The sequence below is a fragment of the Beta vulgaris genome, chromosome 9 (genome assembly GCF_026745355.1).
Source record: "Beta vulgaris subsp. vulgaris cultivar EL10 chromosome 9, EL10.2, whole genome shotgun sequence".
NCBI lineage: Eukaryota > Viridiplantae > Streptophyta > Magnoliopsida > Caryophyllales > Amaranthaceae > Beta > Beta vulgaris.
This window is the reverse complement of record NC_079210.1, coordinates 35,425,426-35,439,762: the sequence shown is the minus strand read 5'-3', so window position 1 is coordinate 35,439,762 and position 14,337 is coordinate 35,425,426. Positions and strand designations below refer to the sequence as shown.

Below are 14,337 nucleotides of genomic sequence, written 5' to 3'. Positions count from 1 at the left end.
CGACGATGAAAGTTGCTGATTGAGATGAATGTGTTGCTAAATCATCTGCTCCGTCACGACAGAAAGGTAGAGTAGTTTCAGGCTTGAGAGAGCAAATACCATAAATGCACGCGTGTATAAAAATATAAAACGCAAGTTCGAACATGACATACCATTAATTTATGATGTGACACACCATAAATAAGTGCGCATCATTTAACTTTTTTCCCAACCCGTACATTCAGAGTTCCCAAAGGTATCATGTAAAACAAAATCAAAGCGGAGATCCAAGTATATGGCAAAATTTTACTCTTATTGTTAAAACAATGCTTTGATTACCTAATCAATCTAAGCAATACTCGCTGCTTCCAATGTGTAATACCCTCCAATAGCTCTGATAGTGCTAAACAATTCAATCCTTATTCATGGATTCTAAAAAATTGGAAATAGCAATATCCAGAAGAAAAAAAAAAAACACTATTGAATAGGCTTGCAAGGACGCAGTCTCCAATCTGGTATGGCACTCTTCCCATATTACTAAAAAAAAACTAGTGCCAGAGGGAGTGATCGGTTTACGAACAGCTCGTAGGAAGTTACTCTGGTTCATCTAGATGTCCATACCAACTGTTCCATTTAGCAGCTGATTCTTCTGGCGTCCTAAAAGACCAAATGTGGTGCTTTTCTTTTTCACGTATTTCCAAAATTTCCTGCATTCAGCAGATATACTACTCACTCAATAAGTTATTGGAATGGAAATAATCAGCCCAAAAAAATCATACTAGGCAACAGAACACACAAAAAGCAAAAGAGAGAAGAGGAAAGGAGGACGGGAGTTGCCTATGCAAACAGGAGATCAAAAATTTGCTGAGTCTCAACTACAGAAAACATTGGAACATTTCATTGCTCATAATACAAACTGCAGATTAGAGATCCAACATCTTGTCCAAACAGCAGCAAACTTATAGTAAAAAAGACAAAGGCCTTGTTCAGCTGTTCCTTTTTCACCTTGGAAAAATAAGCTTCATTTCACAACTAACAAAATAAAATTAATGAAGATTCAAGCAAAAGCCAATAAATTCTGGAAAAGATTTTCAGGTGAAAATAGCACAAACCAAGATCTTTGCACCCGCAGCTCTACAATCAAGTATCGAGATGTGAAAATCACCAGAGTCATTGTCCATAAGGCAACTTCCATGATTCAAAAACATGAAACTTGAGACCCATTTAGAAGTTAATGGTCTAAACTCTAGAGTCTAGAATCCTTTAATTTAAACAATTCTACAAAAACCAGTTTCCACTTGTCCGTTTCTCTTTTTGCCCCCTCTGTCTATGCAGATTGTTTGGTGCAGATTATCACAAAACAACCTCTCACGAAGCTTTTAACACAAATTAGGAATAACTTTCATACATAATATGTCTGGTTCTCGCAAAACTTTCCCTTGGTCGTAACTATATCGGGTAGGTTGTTCATTGTGCTTTACTGGATCAAGAATAAGTAGTAAATTAGCCAGCACAGTTCCTCCCATAACTTTTTGACATAATGCATTTCTGGAGACTGGAGTAGATCTATAAGTGAAGTGGCAAAAAGGTCATTCAAATTATAAACTACAAAGTGTAAGATACTGGTGCCAAACATGAGTAGAAAGTAGAAACTAATATGAAAATTCCCTCAAGGACAAATATGAGTAGATAGTCTTGGGTTGAGAGCTTTAAGAATAATAGGAAGAAATTAGATTTTGCATGAGTGTATAGCACTTGACAAAAGAGGATTAAAGGCTTAATCTAGACTTACTGGACGACCACCGGAAATAAAATCTGTACTCATGGAGCCTATGCCATCCTATCGATATTAAGACTTTCGCTTGTTGTTGTTGCTGTTGCTGTTGCTTTACCTTAGGCAAATCCAAGTTCAACAAGCATACCAAGAGAAGGAAAACTTGTTTGACCCATATTTCTTAAGCTGATGAAGATGAATGGAAAAGGACAGATGAGGGTGGCATCATCAAGCCAGTATATGTTTTAAAAGTTCTGTAGTCATCAAGTTTGCATGCAATAGCCTAATACTTCACTACTACTTCACTAAAGCTAGTCAACCAAAAGAAGGCAAAGAGCCGTCACAAATCCAATAGCAGAGCAAGCTTCAAGGATGATTTCATCATGAGCTTCTAGGTTTGCAATTTCTTTGTGTCAGCTTACAACTGACCAGAGACTAAAGCCAAACTGAGACACAGATACTTTTGGCCATATCCAGGGAAATAAGGTTGCTGCTCCAATCTTCAGATACTAGTCTTACATGCACGCAATGCATGCGATAATGTGTGATAACAAATGAAGTAAAAATAAAATTAATTGGGTAAAAAACTGTTTTTATATTTTTCTTTCTCAAAAAACTAATGTTCAATTTAAATGTCTTACTTCGCCCCTTTTCCATTCAAATGAAACAGTTAGTTATCTTCTTTTCTTTGTCTTTTATTTTTTTTTTTTATTATTTTTTGGTGTCCCCATGTGTTGCCTTATATAATAGAGATCTCTTATTGTTCCCATGAAATAAACATTTAAGAGATTAAAAAGAGTCGGCAGAAAGCTTTCTCCTAGCAGGTACTTATGATATTAAAGTGCAATTGGTTAGCAAGAACACTTTGCTTAGAACTGCTGACTACAATACAAAAGGTGTTGGACACTTGGACTACACAAACTTCAACTTTAATCGAGCTTTTCAGTCGAAAGGGAAATGCTTTATAGTCTATATTTGCTCAGTTGCATTTGTTTACAGGACTAGGAAGGGTAAAGCCTATGTTCATGGTGTAATGGAGTTAATTATGTGGATTTCTAGAAAGGTTGCTCCGAAAATTCCCTTCACTACTACACAATAGGGTGGCCTATGCAGGGTCAGGCCCCCCCAAAAAAAAAAATTCAATTATCCCTTCCTTCAGACATGCAGCAAATATAGGTAAAATAACTTATCCGCGTCTTTATCTAACATACTGAAGCTTGCTCTGGTGGTTAGTGCTACTATAATGAACTTGAATTCGTTTTTGGGCGCGCGTTCGATTCCCTCAGCAGCCACTTTCCAAGTTTTTGCTTTCTTTCTGTTTCTAAGCTTTCCTTTCTTTTTCTTTTTGATTTTAAATGAAGCCTTTTGTTTCACTTGAAAGCTGAATTCTAATTCCTTTTCTTCTTTTTGCTTGACATTTATTGTCTTAATTAGTTTCATGTCCAACTCTTACTTTTTTTACATCTATTTATCTATAATACATTTTTAAAAACTGTTTGATTTGTTTTCAAACAAATACAACAATTTGACTATAATATGCACTTTTTATATACTAAGTTTGACCGAGTAAAAAAAATTATTACGTAATTTGTTGATCTCTATGTATATCTTTTAAGTATAAACTATTATACCTTTTAGTAAAGATAAGTATTAAGAAATGAATAGTCAAATTTGTGTATTTGAGAGTATAAAGTCAAATTACTAAATATATATTACAAAGATGGATAAAGTATTAAAATATATTACAACGGAAGTATTTTATAATAATTGATGTGTTCAGTGTAAAGTTTTAGCTTTGTCATCCCAAAACTCAACTTCTCATTCTCAATATATGTCACGAAATTACTGTCCAATTTCTTTTTATTATGTTCCTAGATGGTTTGGTTAGGACCCCCCAAATTCAAAATCTTGGATCCGCCTACACATGCTCTGATTATGAACACCTGAAATCTGCAGTTTTTGTTAAATGAGACTGGCTTATGATGTTAATCATAGCACTTGTTAGAAGAACATGATTGTACCAGAATATCCACCTCTAATTAGATAGACTACTGGAAACAGCTTGCCCAGAAAAACCTTCCAATACTACACATGCTTTGGTTACTTTGCTAGATCATTCAGAAGACGTGCTACACTAGTCCTGCTTTCTCTGCAAAGACCAATTGATACTAGGAAGTAGAATTACTAATTAATCTTGTGGATGCCGATATATAAGAAGTAATAAAGTGACAATAGATTTCTGGTAAGTATAGAAGGTTATCTAGACTGGCACTAAAGACTTATCAGAATTTTCATTTCTCGTATATGATAAATCACAATATTGGTGAAACTTAGGTGGCACATTTTGTGCGTGTTACTTCTATCTATTCTTCCAGTTTCCATCCTTATAATCATCTTATGATTATCAAATCATGTAAATTTATAGTTCTAATATGCAAGACGAGGAAGGTAACAATTGCTCCCTACTAAATGGAGATAAACACCTTTGATTGTGTTTCCAATTATAAGTTCTTATACAACAACGTCAAATTTATTTATTCTTTTCTTTAACATAAAAGTGATTTAGTTCATTGAGATGCACCTTTAGAAATTAGATATCAAGGATTTATGTGAAGAGACGTGCAAAGAGTTAGAAATGCATTATATATATTTGCTTCAACGTCAACAGTGACGAAGTAACTTTAGGTCAAGTAAACATTCTATGTTGATCGGTCAGCCACAAAAACCAAGAATCTGGAATATTAGTCAAATGTACAAATTTCTTACTCATTATGTACAAACTTCCATCACTTGATTCCTGCATATACTACGTATATTGCACATTAAAAGCCAGATTGAGACCTTGACCATTAACAACCCAGAAATCACTCCCAAATAAATTAAGAAAGAAAAGGAGGTACAACTTTCTTATATCACCAAATAACAAGCAGAAATTAACATAACCAAGAGACGAAATAGCAATATGAACTGGAAGGCTAAAGAATAGTAAAATATGATTGCAGTGACAGAAATTACACTGGCTTGATCAAGGTTCTTGGAAAAAGTTTATGGACAGACCTGCACTTTAGCAGAACTCTTAGTTTTCAAGGTCAAGCAGTCATAAAGATTACTCCACTTCTCCGAACAATTGTCAAGAACTCCAACCCGATAATATTGCTGCAGTTGATGAACCGGAGCTGTGAAAAGCAGAAGCAGACAGAAGTAGCAACTTGAGTATATGAGGAAAGAGGGAATCTTTTTCTTTCTCTTATTTTTCGAGAAAGAGGTTAATCTACAACAATGCCAAAGCCTTAATCCCAAAACTTGGATAAATTTATAGTAAGTATTTATTAGCAAAAATTCAAACCTCATCTCATGACACATGTCCCTCGTGGACTCATTTTTTACTTCTTTTACACTTCACTTAATATTTTATATATTTGTTTCTATTCCTCACTCAAATTTAACAATTTGGTAGGAATGGAGATATCATAGTGTCAAAACAAGGCCACAGAACCGATACTACCCGCATTGTAAAGGTGTGAAAAAAAATTGTGCTTTAGGCGGGTTCAAGGGATATCTCATGGTTTGAGCTGAAATTTGGCGGTACGCCAACCGCATCTTCCCCGTTCCAGTATCACCATGACCTTACCGCGATTGTGACCAAAACACGCATTTTCAAACTATAGAATGAAAACAATATAACATATGTACCTATCTATATATGCAATACTCCTAATATTTCAAAACACAACCACATATAACTATCTCCTTTTATGTATTTTTAAAACATTATTGACACAAACCAGAGAATGTGCCGCAAATTGTTCGGGGGGGGGGGGGACAAGAAGAATCGATTTATTCAGGATATGCATAAAGAGAGCTCATTCTCCACAATCTAACAGACCTATATCTTCTCCATCACCTTGTCATAGCCCAACCACTCAACAAACATTAAACAACATATTCAATCAAGTTCCCGCATGAAAACTTCCATTTCTGCAGAATATGGCATCATTCAAGGCAGAAAGCAAGAAAGGATATGCAAACATTGCACATTTTATTAAAATTCTCACAGCATATATAAGCTATATAACCTTACATGTAATTTTCCATATGAATATTTCATGGTAATATCTCTCTACAAACCAAGTGCTGAACTACGTAATCTTTCATTAAATTTCATTACCATCCAGGCCTACACCTCAAGATAGAAACAAGTGAGACGAGAATTAAAGTAGAAATGAAGAAACTAAGTAAAATGGCAATTGAGATGCATTATCACGAATATTCATATGAGATGATGTATCTGAAAACATAAACGACTAAACGAGACAATTAGAAAAAACACTCAACTCTCAAGCATACAATCTTATAAATAATTAGTCAGAGAGAGCATAAAATGGGACACAACACACAAGGGAGCTACATCAAAAGTTCAAAACATATAACATGCCAACAACAACACGATCGAAGATCAAACAACTGCAAAACTCATCGAATTACCCTCAAGAACTGCTAAAGGATCAATACTCAACCATTCGGCTACTCGAAAAGAGGAAGAGCTGTCACCAATTAAATTCCCAAAACTTGCACACTATTCCTTCATCAACTAACAACATAAAGTTCCTGATAACTAATTCTCCAACGTAGACACGTAGTACTCCAATTTTTCCTCTTAATTATTGAAATTAGCATCAAATACCCCTAATTCCGAATTCATACGATCTCCCATCTCTTTATAAATAGAAGTATTTATTTCAGATAGAAACTACAAATGAGAAAATAACGGACGAATAAATGCAATTACGCAGCACATATTTCAATCACATTGTTTCACTAGCATTATAAAGTAATAAGCTAATAGAAAAGGAAAAGGAAAAGGAAGTGAAAACAATTTGTATGAAGAAGAAATTAAAAGTGAGAAGATGTAAAGGTGGAAGAGGAGAGAGATTACAGTAGCAGAACCAAAGAGCGTCGAAGCAAGGAGTACAGGATAATCGTCGGCGTGGAGCGTCGTTCGCTTTCACTTCCTCCGCCGCATTCATCGCCGTTCCTCAGACGCGGTCGTCGGGAATCTCGGACAAGCCAACGTAAACCTATTTACTCTGTTTTACCAGGTATTCCGCATCCCTTGTTCTCAAAGCGTGGATTATGCATTGGGCTGCAGGATGCTCGTCGTGCATCTAAAAAGAACATACCATTTATTTTTATTTTTATTTTAAAAAAAAGAAAGAAAATACTAGGGAGGATCCCAAGATTTGGGCCACCCTAAAGCATCCTTCCGGATGATTAAAGCAAAGGATAAATCAGGAACATCAAACCAGAAAGTTGTCTTAGCCGTATCATGACCACGATGAGCCATCCAATCCGCCGCCGCATTCGCTTCCCTGAAATCATGACGAATTTGAACATCTTCAAACCCAAAGAGATCCTTCTCTGCATCTAAAACTATGGATCTAATATTCCACGGGATTTTCCAAATCTTTCTGATAGAATTAATAACAACCAAATTGTCACCTTCAAGAATGAACTTAGATAAACCCAACGACTTTGCCCCTCTAATAGCTTCTCGCATACCTTTAGCCTCAGCTATAAGAATAGAATCAGAAGCGTCTAAACTACCAGCCCCACAGAGAATAACGTGACCAACGTCATCTCGGATGACAAACCCAAAGGAAGCCTGCCCAGTCGATAATTTAGAACCATCAAAGTTCACTTTGAAATACCCCAAAGGCGGGGGGACCAAACAATCTTATCTCTTATAGCCTTAACAATCCGCTGCTTACTAGACAAATTAAGAGAAGAATCAATAACAGCAGTCTCCCTCCTTTCCATATGGAGATTTTTAACATAGTTTCTGATCGTCTGGCTCGTCTTGATAGGAGAAGACACTTCTTGCCGAAAAACAACACCATTCCGAGTATACCAGATAAACCACTAAGAGATGGCAATGCAACCTATCTGATACAAAGAGAAGGAGGATTTGAGATTTTGGAAATATTCCATAAATGCCACCCCCCCTCCCAATCACTAGAGGGGAAGGCCAATTCCCAAGGCCATGGAGCTCTTCAAAAACATCTATACTAAAAGGACAACTAGAAAATAGGTGAGCCGAATCTTCTGAGTGAAAGTTACAAAACACACACTCCAAGGGCAGAAAAACATTACTAATCTCAAGCCTTTTCTTCGTAGGAAGACCATTCTGGCAAATTTTCCCGAGGAAAAATTTTATCTTGGGAGGAACTGAGAGCTGCCAAATCCACTGGAAAGCGCAAGTTTCAACTAAATTTAAATGTAGCCCCTGAATTAGCTCCACCCCTGATCTGACAGAATAGCACCCATCCGGAGACAGACCCCACACCCGTTTATCTTGAATTCTGTTACTAGGAAGAAAATAATTAGCAATACTATCACATATATCACTGGGAACATACCTACTTAAAAGATTTCTATCCCATCGACCATCTTGAGAAATAAAATGCCCAACTGTGAATTGTTCTGTGCCCAGGGGAACAGAGCAAATCTCAGAAATAGGATGAGGAAAAATTCAATTATCAAACCAGAAAGAAACATTCTCACCATCCCCAACAATCCACCTAAGACCCTTTTTAAAACAACTACGCAGGGACATCAGCTTTCTCCATTGCCAAGAAACATTAGCCTTAACCTTATATTGAAATAAATCATCATTCTTAAGGTATTTTCTCGTTACTAACTTTACCCAAAGATTATCCGGAGAGTCTAATATTTTCCATAGCAATTTAAATTGCAATGCATTATTTGTGGTCTTAGCTTTCCTTAATCCTAATCCCCCAAACTTTTTAGGGTAGCAAATCTTATCCCACCCTACCAAATTTGGGGACTTTGCATCCGGAGCTTTGTTCCAAAAAAAATTCCTATAACACTTATCAAGAGAGGAGAGAACATTAGGAGGCAAAGAAAAACTTTGCATTTGGTAATTACCTTTGGTTGCTAGATTAGATTGAATTAAGATTGTTCTCCCTGCTTGGGATAGAGAGTTAGCTTTCCACTTAGTCAATTGTGCTGAAACCTTCTCTTGTATATCAGCAAAAGTAGCAGTAGTAACTTTTGTGTCTATTATAGGGCATCCTAGATATTTCCCCAAAGAAAAAGACTTTTCCATCTGCAAAATTTCCGCAAAATTCCTAGAAACACTATCTGTAACATTTTGAGTACATTGGAAAGCAGATTTGTGATAGTTAACTAACTGGCCTGACATAACACAATATTTATCTAGGATTTCTCTGATTATACGACAGCTATCCTCAGATGCTTTAGCAAAGATCATTGTGTCATCTGCAAATGTTAAAAAAGGAATTTTAACTCTTGAATATCCTAAGGTAACTCCAATAGACCTTGTTCCCACAAAACTAGCTCGTTGAAGCTGTCGAGCTAGAATCTCAGCACATAGAATGAAAATATAAGGAGAAAGAGGGTCACCTTGACGGATACCCCTTTGCGGGGAGAAAGACTCCCCAGGAATTCCATTTACCAAGACCGAAAAAGATACCGTGGTTATACATTGTTTCATCCATTCTATCCACCTAGAGCAAAAACCCAATTTTTCTAACGTAGCAAAAACAAAATTCCATTCTAATCGATCATAAGCTTTTTCCATATCCAATTTGATAGCTAACTACCCTTTTGCTCCTTTTTTGTTTTTGAATGAATGAAAAACTTCATGCGCTAATAGCACATTATCCTGGATAAGTCTTTCAGGAACAAAGGCACCTTGTAATGGGTGAATAACTTTCCCCATCACCACCTTCAATCTGTTCGCCATTATCTTAGAGATGATTTTATAGATCATTGAACACAAACTTATAGGTCCAAAATGGTTAGGATTAGTTGGGTTGTCAATCTTCGGGATTAACGTTATGAAAGTGTGGTTTATTTCTTTTAGGATTTTTCCTGAATGAAAAAATGCTTTAACAACTCGGACAACAGAGTTACCTACAAGAGACCAATATTTCTGAAAGAAAAAAGGGGGGAACCCATCCGGTCCTGGAGATTTATCAGGAGCTAGATCAAAAGTAGTGTAACAGCCCGCACTTTCGAGCTGCTAGCTAAACACACTTGAGATACGCTAATTACAATTAACGCTTAATAACCTCGAATTATATTCACTTGCAGCGGAAACATAACCTATAGAACGATCCTGGACCTGTGGGTCAGGCCCACAACAAATAATCCTCAATAACCAAATAACATATTACATAATACCTTGCTCGACTTCTAAAGCAATATAATAATTTATTCACAAATAAGGTTATATAACCCTAAATACAACCTCTGAACCATTACATCTAATTATAACCTTGATACCTAAATTCTTCCTTTTACTCCATTCCGAGCTTTCCACACACGAACCTGCAAGATCACTAACAATGAACTCTGCCCCACCAGGACAGGTTCCAAGAACAAAATCAGAAAAACTGAGTACACACTGTCCAACCAGAACATCTTTTCAGTGGCTTAAAAACGTATTTACAGATTTAAACTTATCTTATGAAACAATTGTATTCAAGATTTACAAGACATTTGCAACCAAGATACATCGAAGTCATAAATAAAGAAGTATATAACAAATATTTGAACACAGTTTGTAATGCTACTTCCATAGAACTAATACGATCTTCCGAAGTCAACTCTAACATACTTTACGTCAATAAATCTATCCCACTTCTGTGGATCATCCACAAAAACATTTAATCCAGATGATCCAAAAACCTTGAATCCATATGCATATCATAATTAACTCCTGCATAAATTCCTAACAAGTTCCTTGGTAATCATTTCCAAAATCAGCGCATGAACTCTATAACTTGGGTGAGTAAAACATTATTTCATAAATTAAAGTTTGAGATATCTTTCCACGAAATCATTTGAATACTCAAATACATATTCTATTTGTCTTTCAATATCATACTGGGGAAGAGAACACGAATAGAGTTGCCTTATAGGCGAATTCTCTAAGCTTTTTACAAGGGATGTCTCCCTCTTCCATTTTGTACTGCTTGCAAGACTTTTAGGTCATGACCCCACATAACGGAGCAATACCCGCTCCAGAGCAATACCTGCTCTAACACATAATGAGCAATACTCGCTCTATGAATGTTGTTCGTCACTGCTTTAGCAGCTTCTTCCCTCATAAAACAGAATCATAAATTCATATTTTCGAAAATTCAGATTCATAAATCTCAAATTCTCATAATAAAATCATTTTCGGGTACTAGATATACCCAAATTAAATTGCTTGCATAATATTCTAGTAACTTGGTATAAATGCCTTTATAAAATTTCTTTGGCTAAATCTCTTTCAATACCGACTTTAAATCATTTCCATAAAGGATTCTCCAAAACAAACATTTCTTACCAAAAGATCATATCTCCAAATTAGAGTTTTTATTCTATATAAACTTTATATCTAAAACACAAAAGTTCTTCATGCAGAATAACCTTTCCATTTAATCCTATTTAGCAATCCATCAAACTCACACCATCTCCAACATATATTTTCTATCTTACAAAATCCATTTCAAGGATTCAGAATTCTCCAAACACTACCTCTAAATAATGTGATATATCTTCTAGTCTGAAATTATCTTCCTTCCCAAAACACATTCGGAAAACTTACTTATAACTTTACAATTTCATATTAAATCTAATATCCCAAATGATTTATTGCTGGCTCCAATAGTACCGTAAATTCCCAGTGTAAACCAAAGTAGTTTCTTCCAAAGAATACCTAAAGGTGCTTTTAAAGAATATAATTTAATCATAATCTGGATTTTTTTCCTCACAAACATATAACACAATAATTAGTTTATGAACTTAGAGAAACCGAAAGATAAAACTTTCACAATTTTACGGAAACTCCTTCCTTTTAAAGACTCATATTATAGTCATAATGATTCACATCACAAGCATCTATCTATAATTTACATCCACAATATAAATTCATAACTTGTCTAGTGGATATAACGATTATACTTGATATTTATGTCTGAACACTCCCACTTATGAACTCATTTATATACAATCATAATTTGCAAAATAGAAACCTATTATACAATCATCCAACATCCCATTTAATACTCTTAAGTCTCATAAATAATTAAGTTTAGTACAACGAATAGTAGTACTTAGATAGTGTAAGTTTAGATCAGGTCGTTCAAAATCATAATTCATAAACTTATTTAATATAATAACATCAGCTTTGAACAATACACTAATTGCTTATCAAATACTCCAATTTATAAATACAGTAAGCTTATGAAACATCTCAATCATTGTAGCTCAAAGCTTCCGGAAAGAACATTATAAATTAACGCTGAAAATCAATGTTTTTCAGAGAACTCTCATGATCATACAAAAATACCAATTTCCAATCAAAAGTGATGGACAATGTGTACCTCTACGCATCTTTAAATAGCACTCGACTCCATAAAAATCTTCGAGAGTCCAATATCTCCTTATTCATACTCAATCTCCAATAACCACCTCACAACAATAATAACAATAATTAAACATTCATCTCTACTATGATTCAGATAAAATGAAATTACTTGCTCATACCTTCTAAACTCTTTTATGAACTAACTATAACTCTTAAATACAAACTATTTCACTTTCCAATTCACATTTTTCTATCTCACATGATAATTCTAATTTCCCATTCTAATGTATAGAGAATATAACCAAACAACATAATTTATAATCAGATTTTTTAATCTTACTTAATTCAAAAGGATCAATTCATATTATAAGCTCCAATCCATTAAATAAAAGGAAATATTCAATCTTTAAGTTTAACTAACTATATCACAAACTGATTTTTTTTTTTGTATATCGAAAGCAAGATTAAGAATTCAATTTATTTGTGAAATTATAAAATTGAAATAGAACCCATTTCAAGAGGGATTTGAATTCTTGGAATTGAAAAGAGGAGGAAGAGAGCTTATACTTATACCCCCATAAAAAAAATGAAGGAGATGATGGTTGCAAGCACCAACAACAACTATGCATGAATCACACACACACGCAGCAGCACCGTAGCACGAAAGAACATACAGCAGCAACGCGTCAAAAAGTTCAACAGCAACACAAAACTTGTAAAGAGCATAACTCATAGCTCCGAACTCTGAACTGGACGATTTTTGTGCCTAAATTCAATAACTCGAAGAGATCTACAACTTTGATGAAGAAACAAGGAGCAAATTTGGATTGCATGTTAGAGAAAATTGCAGAATCATATTGACGAAAAACAGAGAAGAAGATATAAGAGAGAAGGAAAATAGGTTTTTGGGGGTTTCAATTGCTCTTAATCCTTTGTAGGTAATCTAGTTTAGGAGAATTTGGAAAAACATTAGTGAATAAAGATTTCTCTAGAAACTTAGAGAAGCCACGAGAGAAATGAAGAAACATGAAATGGGTTTTTGTTCTTCTCCCCTTTTTTTTTTAGGGCAATTTTGTAATTTTAATGCATAAGGTTTAAAAATCTGATTTTGCTTCTAATCATAACTCTCATACAAAGATCAAATTAACAACACCAAAATGGAAATTATAAAAGACTATTTAAATAAATAATTTTGTTCATACCTTAATAGAAGCTTCTTGAAAACCAAGCTATTACATACTGCCACCCTTAAAAGAAGTTTCGTCCTCGAAACTTGAAACTGTAAAACTTTTAGAACATCTAGAAAGGAATAAGATCACAAAAACATTTTTAACGAAAATCAAATCAAATGAATTCATAAACGAACTCCAATATATCAAAAGAAAATTCTCTTTTCAACCCCAATCAATAATTACAAATTTTACATTACGAACTCTCCACAATTCGTAGAACACACTTTCCTCAAATCATCACTCATACTATATGCCAAAATCCCAATAGGACTGCTAACCTTCTTATTCTCATACTCAACTTTCAATTTCTCAATTTCTATATATTCATCGATTTTTTTAACCAACTAATAACCCAAATCAATTTCAAACAATCCCAAATATCTTTCTTAAACTCATATGCCATGATATGAAGATCACAACAACTCTAAACCAACCATGCTCTAACATATATCACGAACTTTTCAAATAAAATTTATCTTTGACCTTCAGCTTATTCCTGCAAAACAACTGAATCTGCCCCCACCAGGACAGGTTCAAAGGAACAAAACAGTCAGCTACGCTGGTACACAAGTCCCACTAGTTTTCAAATATTAAGGTGGCGGAAATTAGACTTTAATGTTAAATAGCATCATAATCCATGAATCTCGATATTTCTTTGCTATAAATATTATAATACTCCTCCTTCGTAATTAGGTAGCATAATAGTAGTAATACATCATAACAATAACTTTCCAAAAACAATATTATGCTTTTCCAAAACTCACTAAAGTATATCGATACAAAACTCAAAATACTTTCAATTAGGGAAGGAACACAAATGGAACTTTTGAGGGACGTCTCCCTACTTTTATTTACTTCTGCTTGCAAGACTTTCTAGGTCATGACCCTATATAACAGAGCAATCCCGCTCCGGAGCAATACCCGCTCTAATAACTTAAAGAGCAAACCCG

General features: G+C 34.7%; 1 protein-coding gene and 1 long non-coding RNA gene across 5 annotated transcripts; both read right to left on the bottom strand.

Moving 5' to 3' along the window:
* Positions 1-117: 117 nt before the first annotated feature.
* LOC104903615 (hypothetical protein) lies at positions 118-6,873 on the bottom strand. The gene is made up of 3 exons (XM_010691682.4): positions 6,690-6,873; positions 4,811-4,929; positions 118-686 (listed from the first exon to the last, which is right to left on the bottom strand). The coding sequence occupies exons 1-3, from the start codon at positions 6,778-6,780 to the stop codon at positions 573-575; spliced, it is 324 nt and encodes a 107-aa protein (XP_010689984.2). The 5' UTR covers positions 6,781-6,873; the 3' UTR covers positions 118-572.
* Positions 6,874-9,852: 2,979 nt separating this feature from the next.
* On the bottom strand, positions 9,853-13,492 carry LOC125493330 (uncharacterized). Of its 4 annotated transcripts, XR_007269871.2 has the most exons (4): positions 13,358-13,492; positions 12,723-12,951; positions 12,172-12,259; positions 9,853-10,150 (listed from the first exon to the last, which is right to left on the bottom strand). It is a non-coding gene; the product is annotated as an uncharacterized LOC125493330 (long non-coding RNA). The 4 variants fall into 4 exon arrangements; XR_008967691.1 differs by lacking the exon at positions 12,723-12,951 and having other exon boundaries at positions 13,358-13,376; XR_007269872.2 differs by lacking the exon at positions 13,358-13,492 and having other exon boundaries at positions 12,729-13,202.
* Positions 13,493-14,337: the final 845 nt, after the last annotated feature.

Coding starts and splice junctions, on each gene's coding strand:
- LOC104903615 (XM_010691682.4), bottom strand. CDS start 6,780: ATGAATGCGGCGGAGGAAGTGAAAGCGAACGACGCTCCACGCCGACGA. Junction 4,930..6,689: donor CGCTCTTTGGTTCTGCTACT/GTAATCTCTCTC, acceptor TGCTTTTCACAG/CTCCGGTTCATCAACTGCAG. Junction 687..4,810: donor AGAGTTCTGCTAAAGTGCAG/GTCTGTCCATAA, acceptor TGCTGAATGCAG/GAAATTTTGGAAATACGTGA.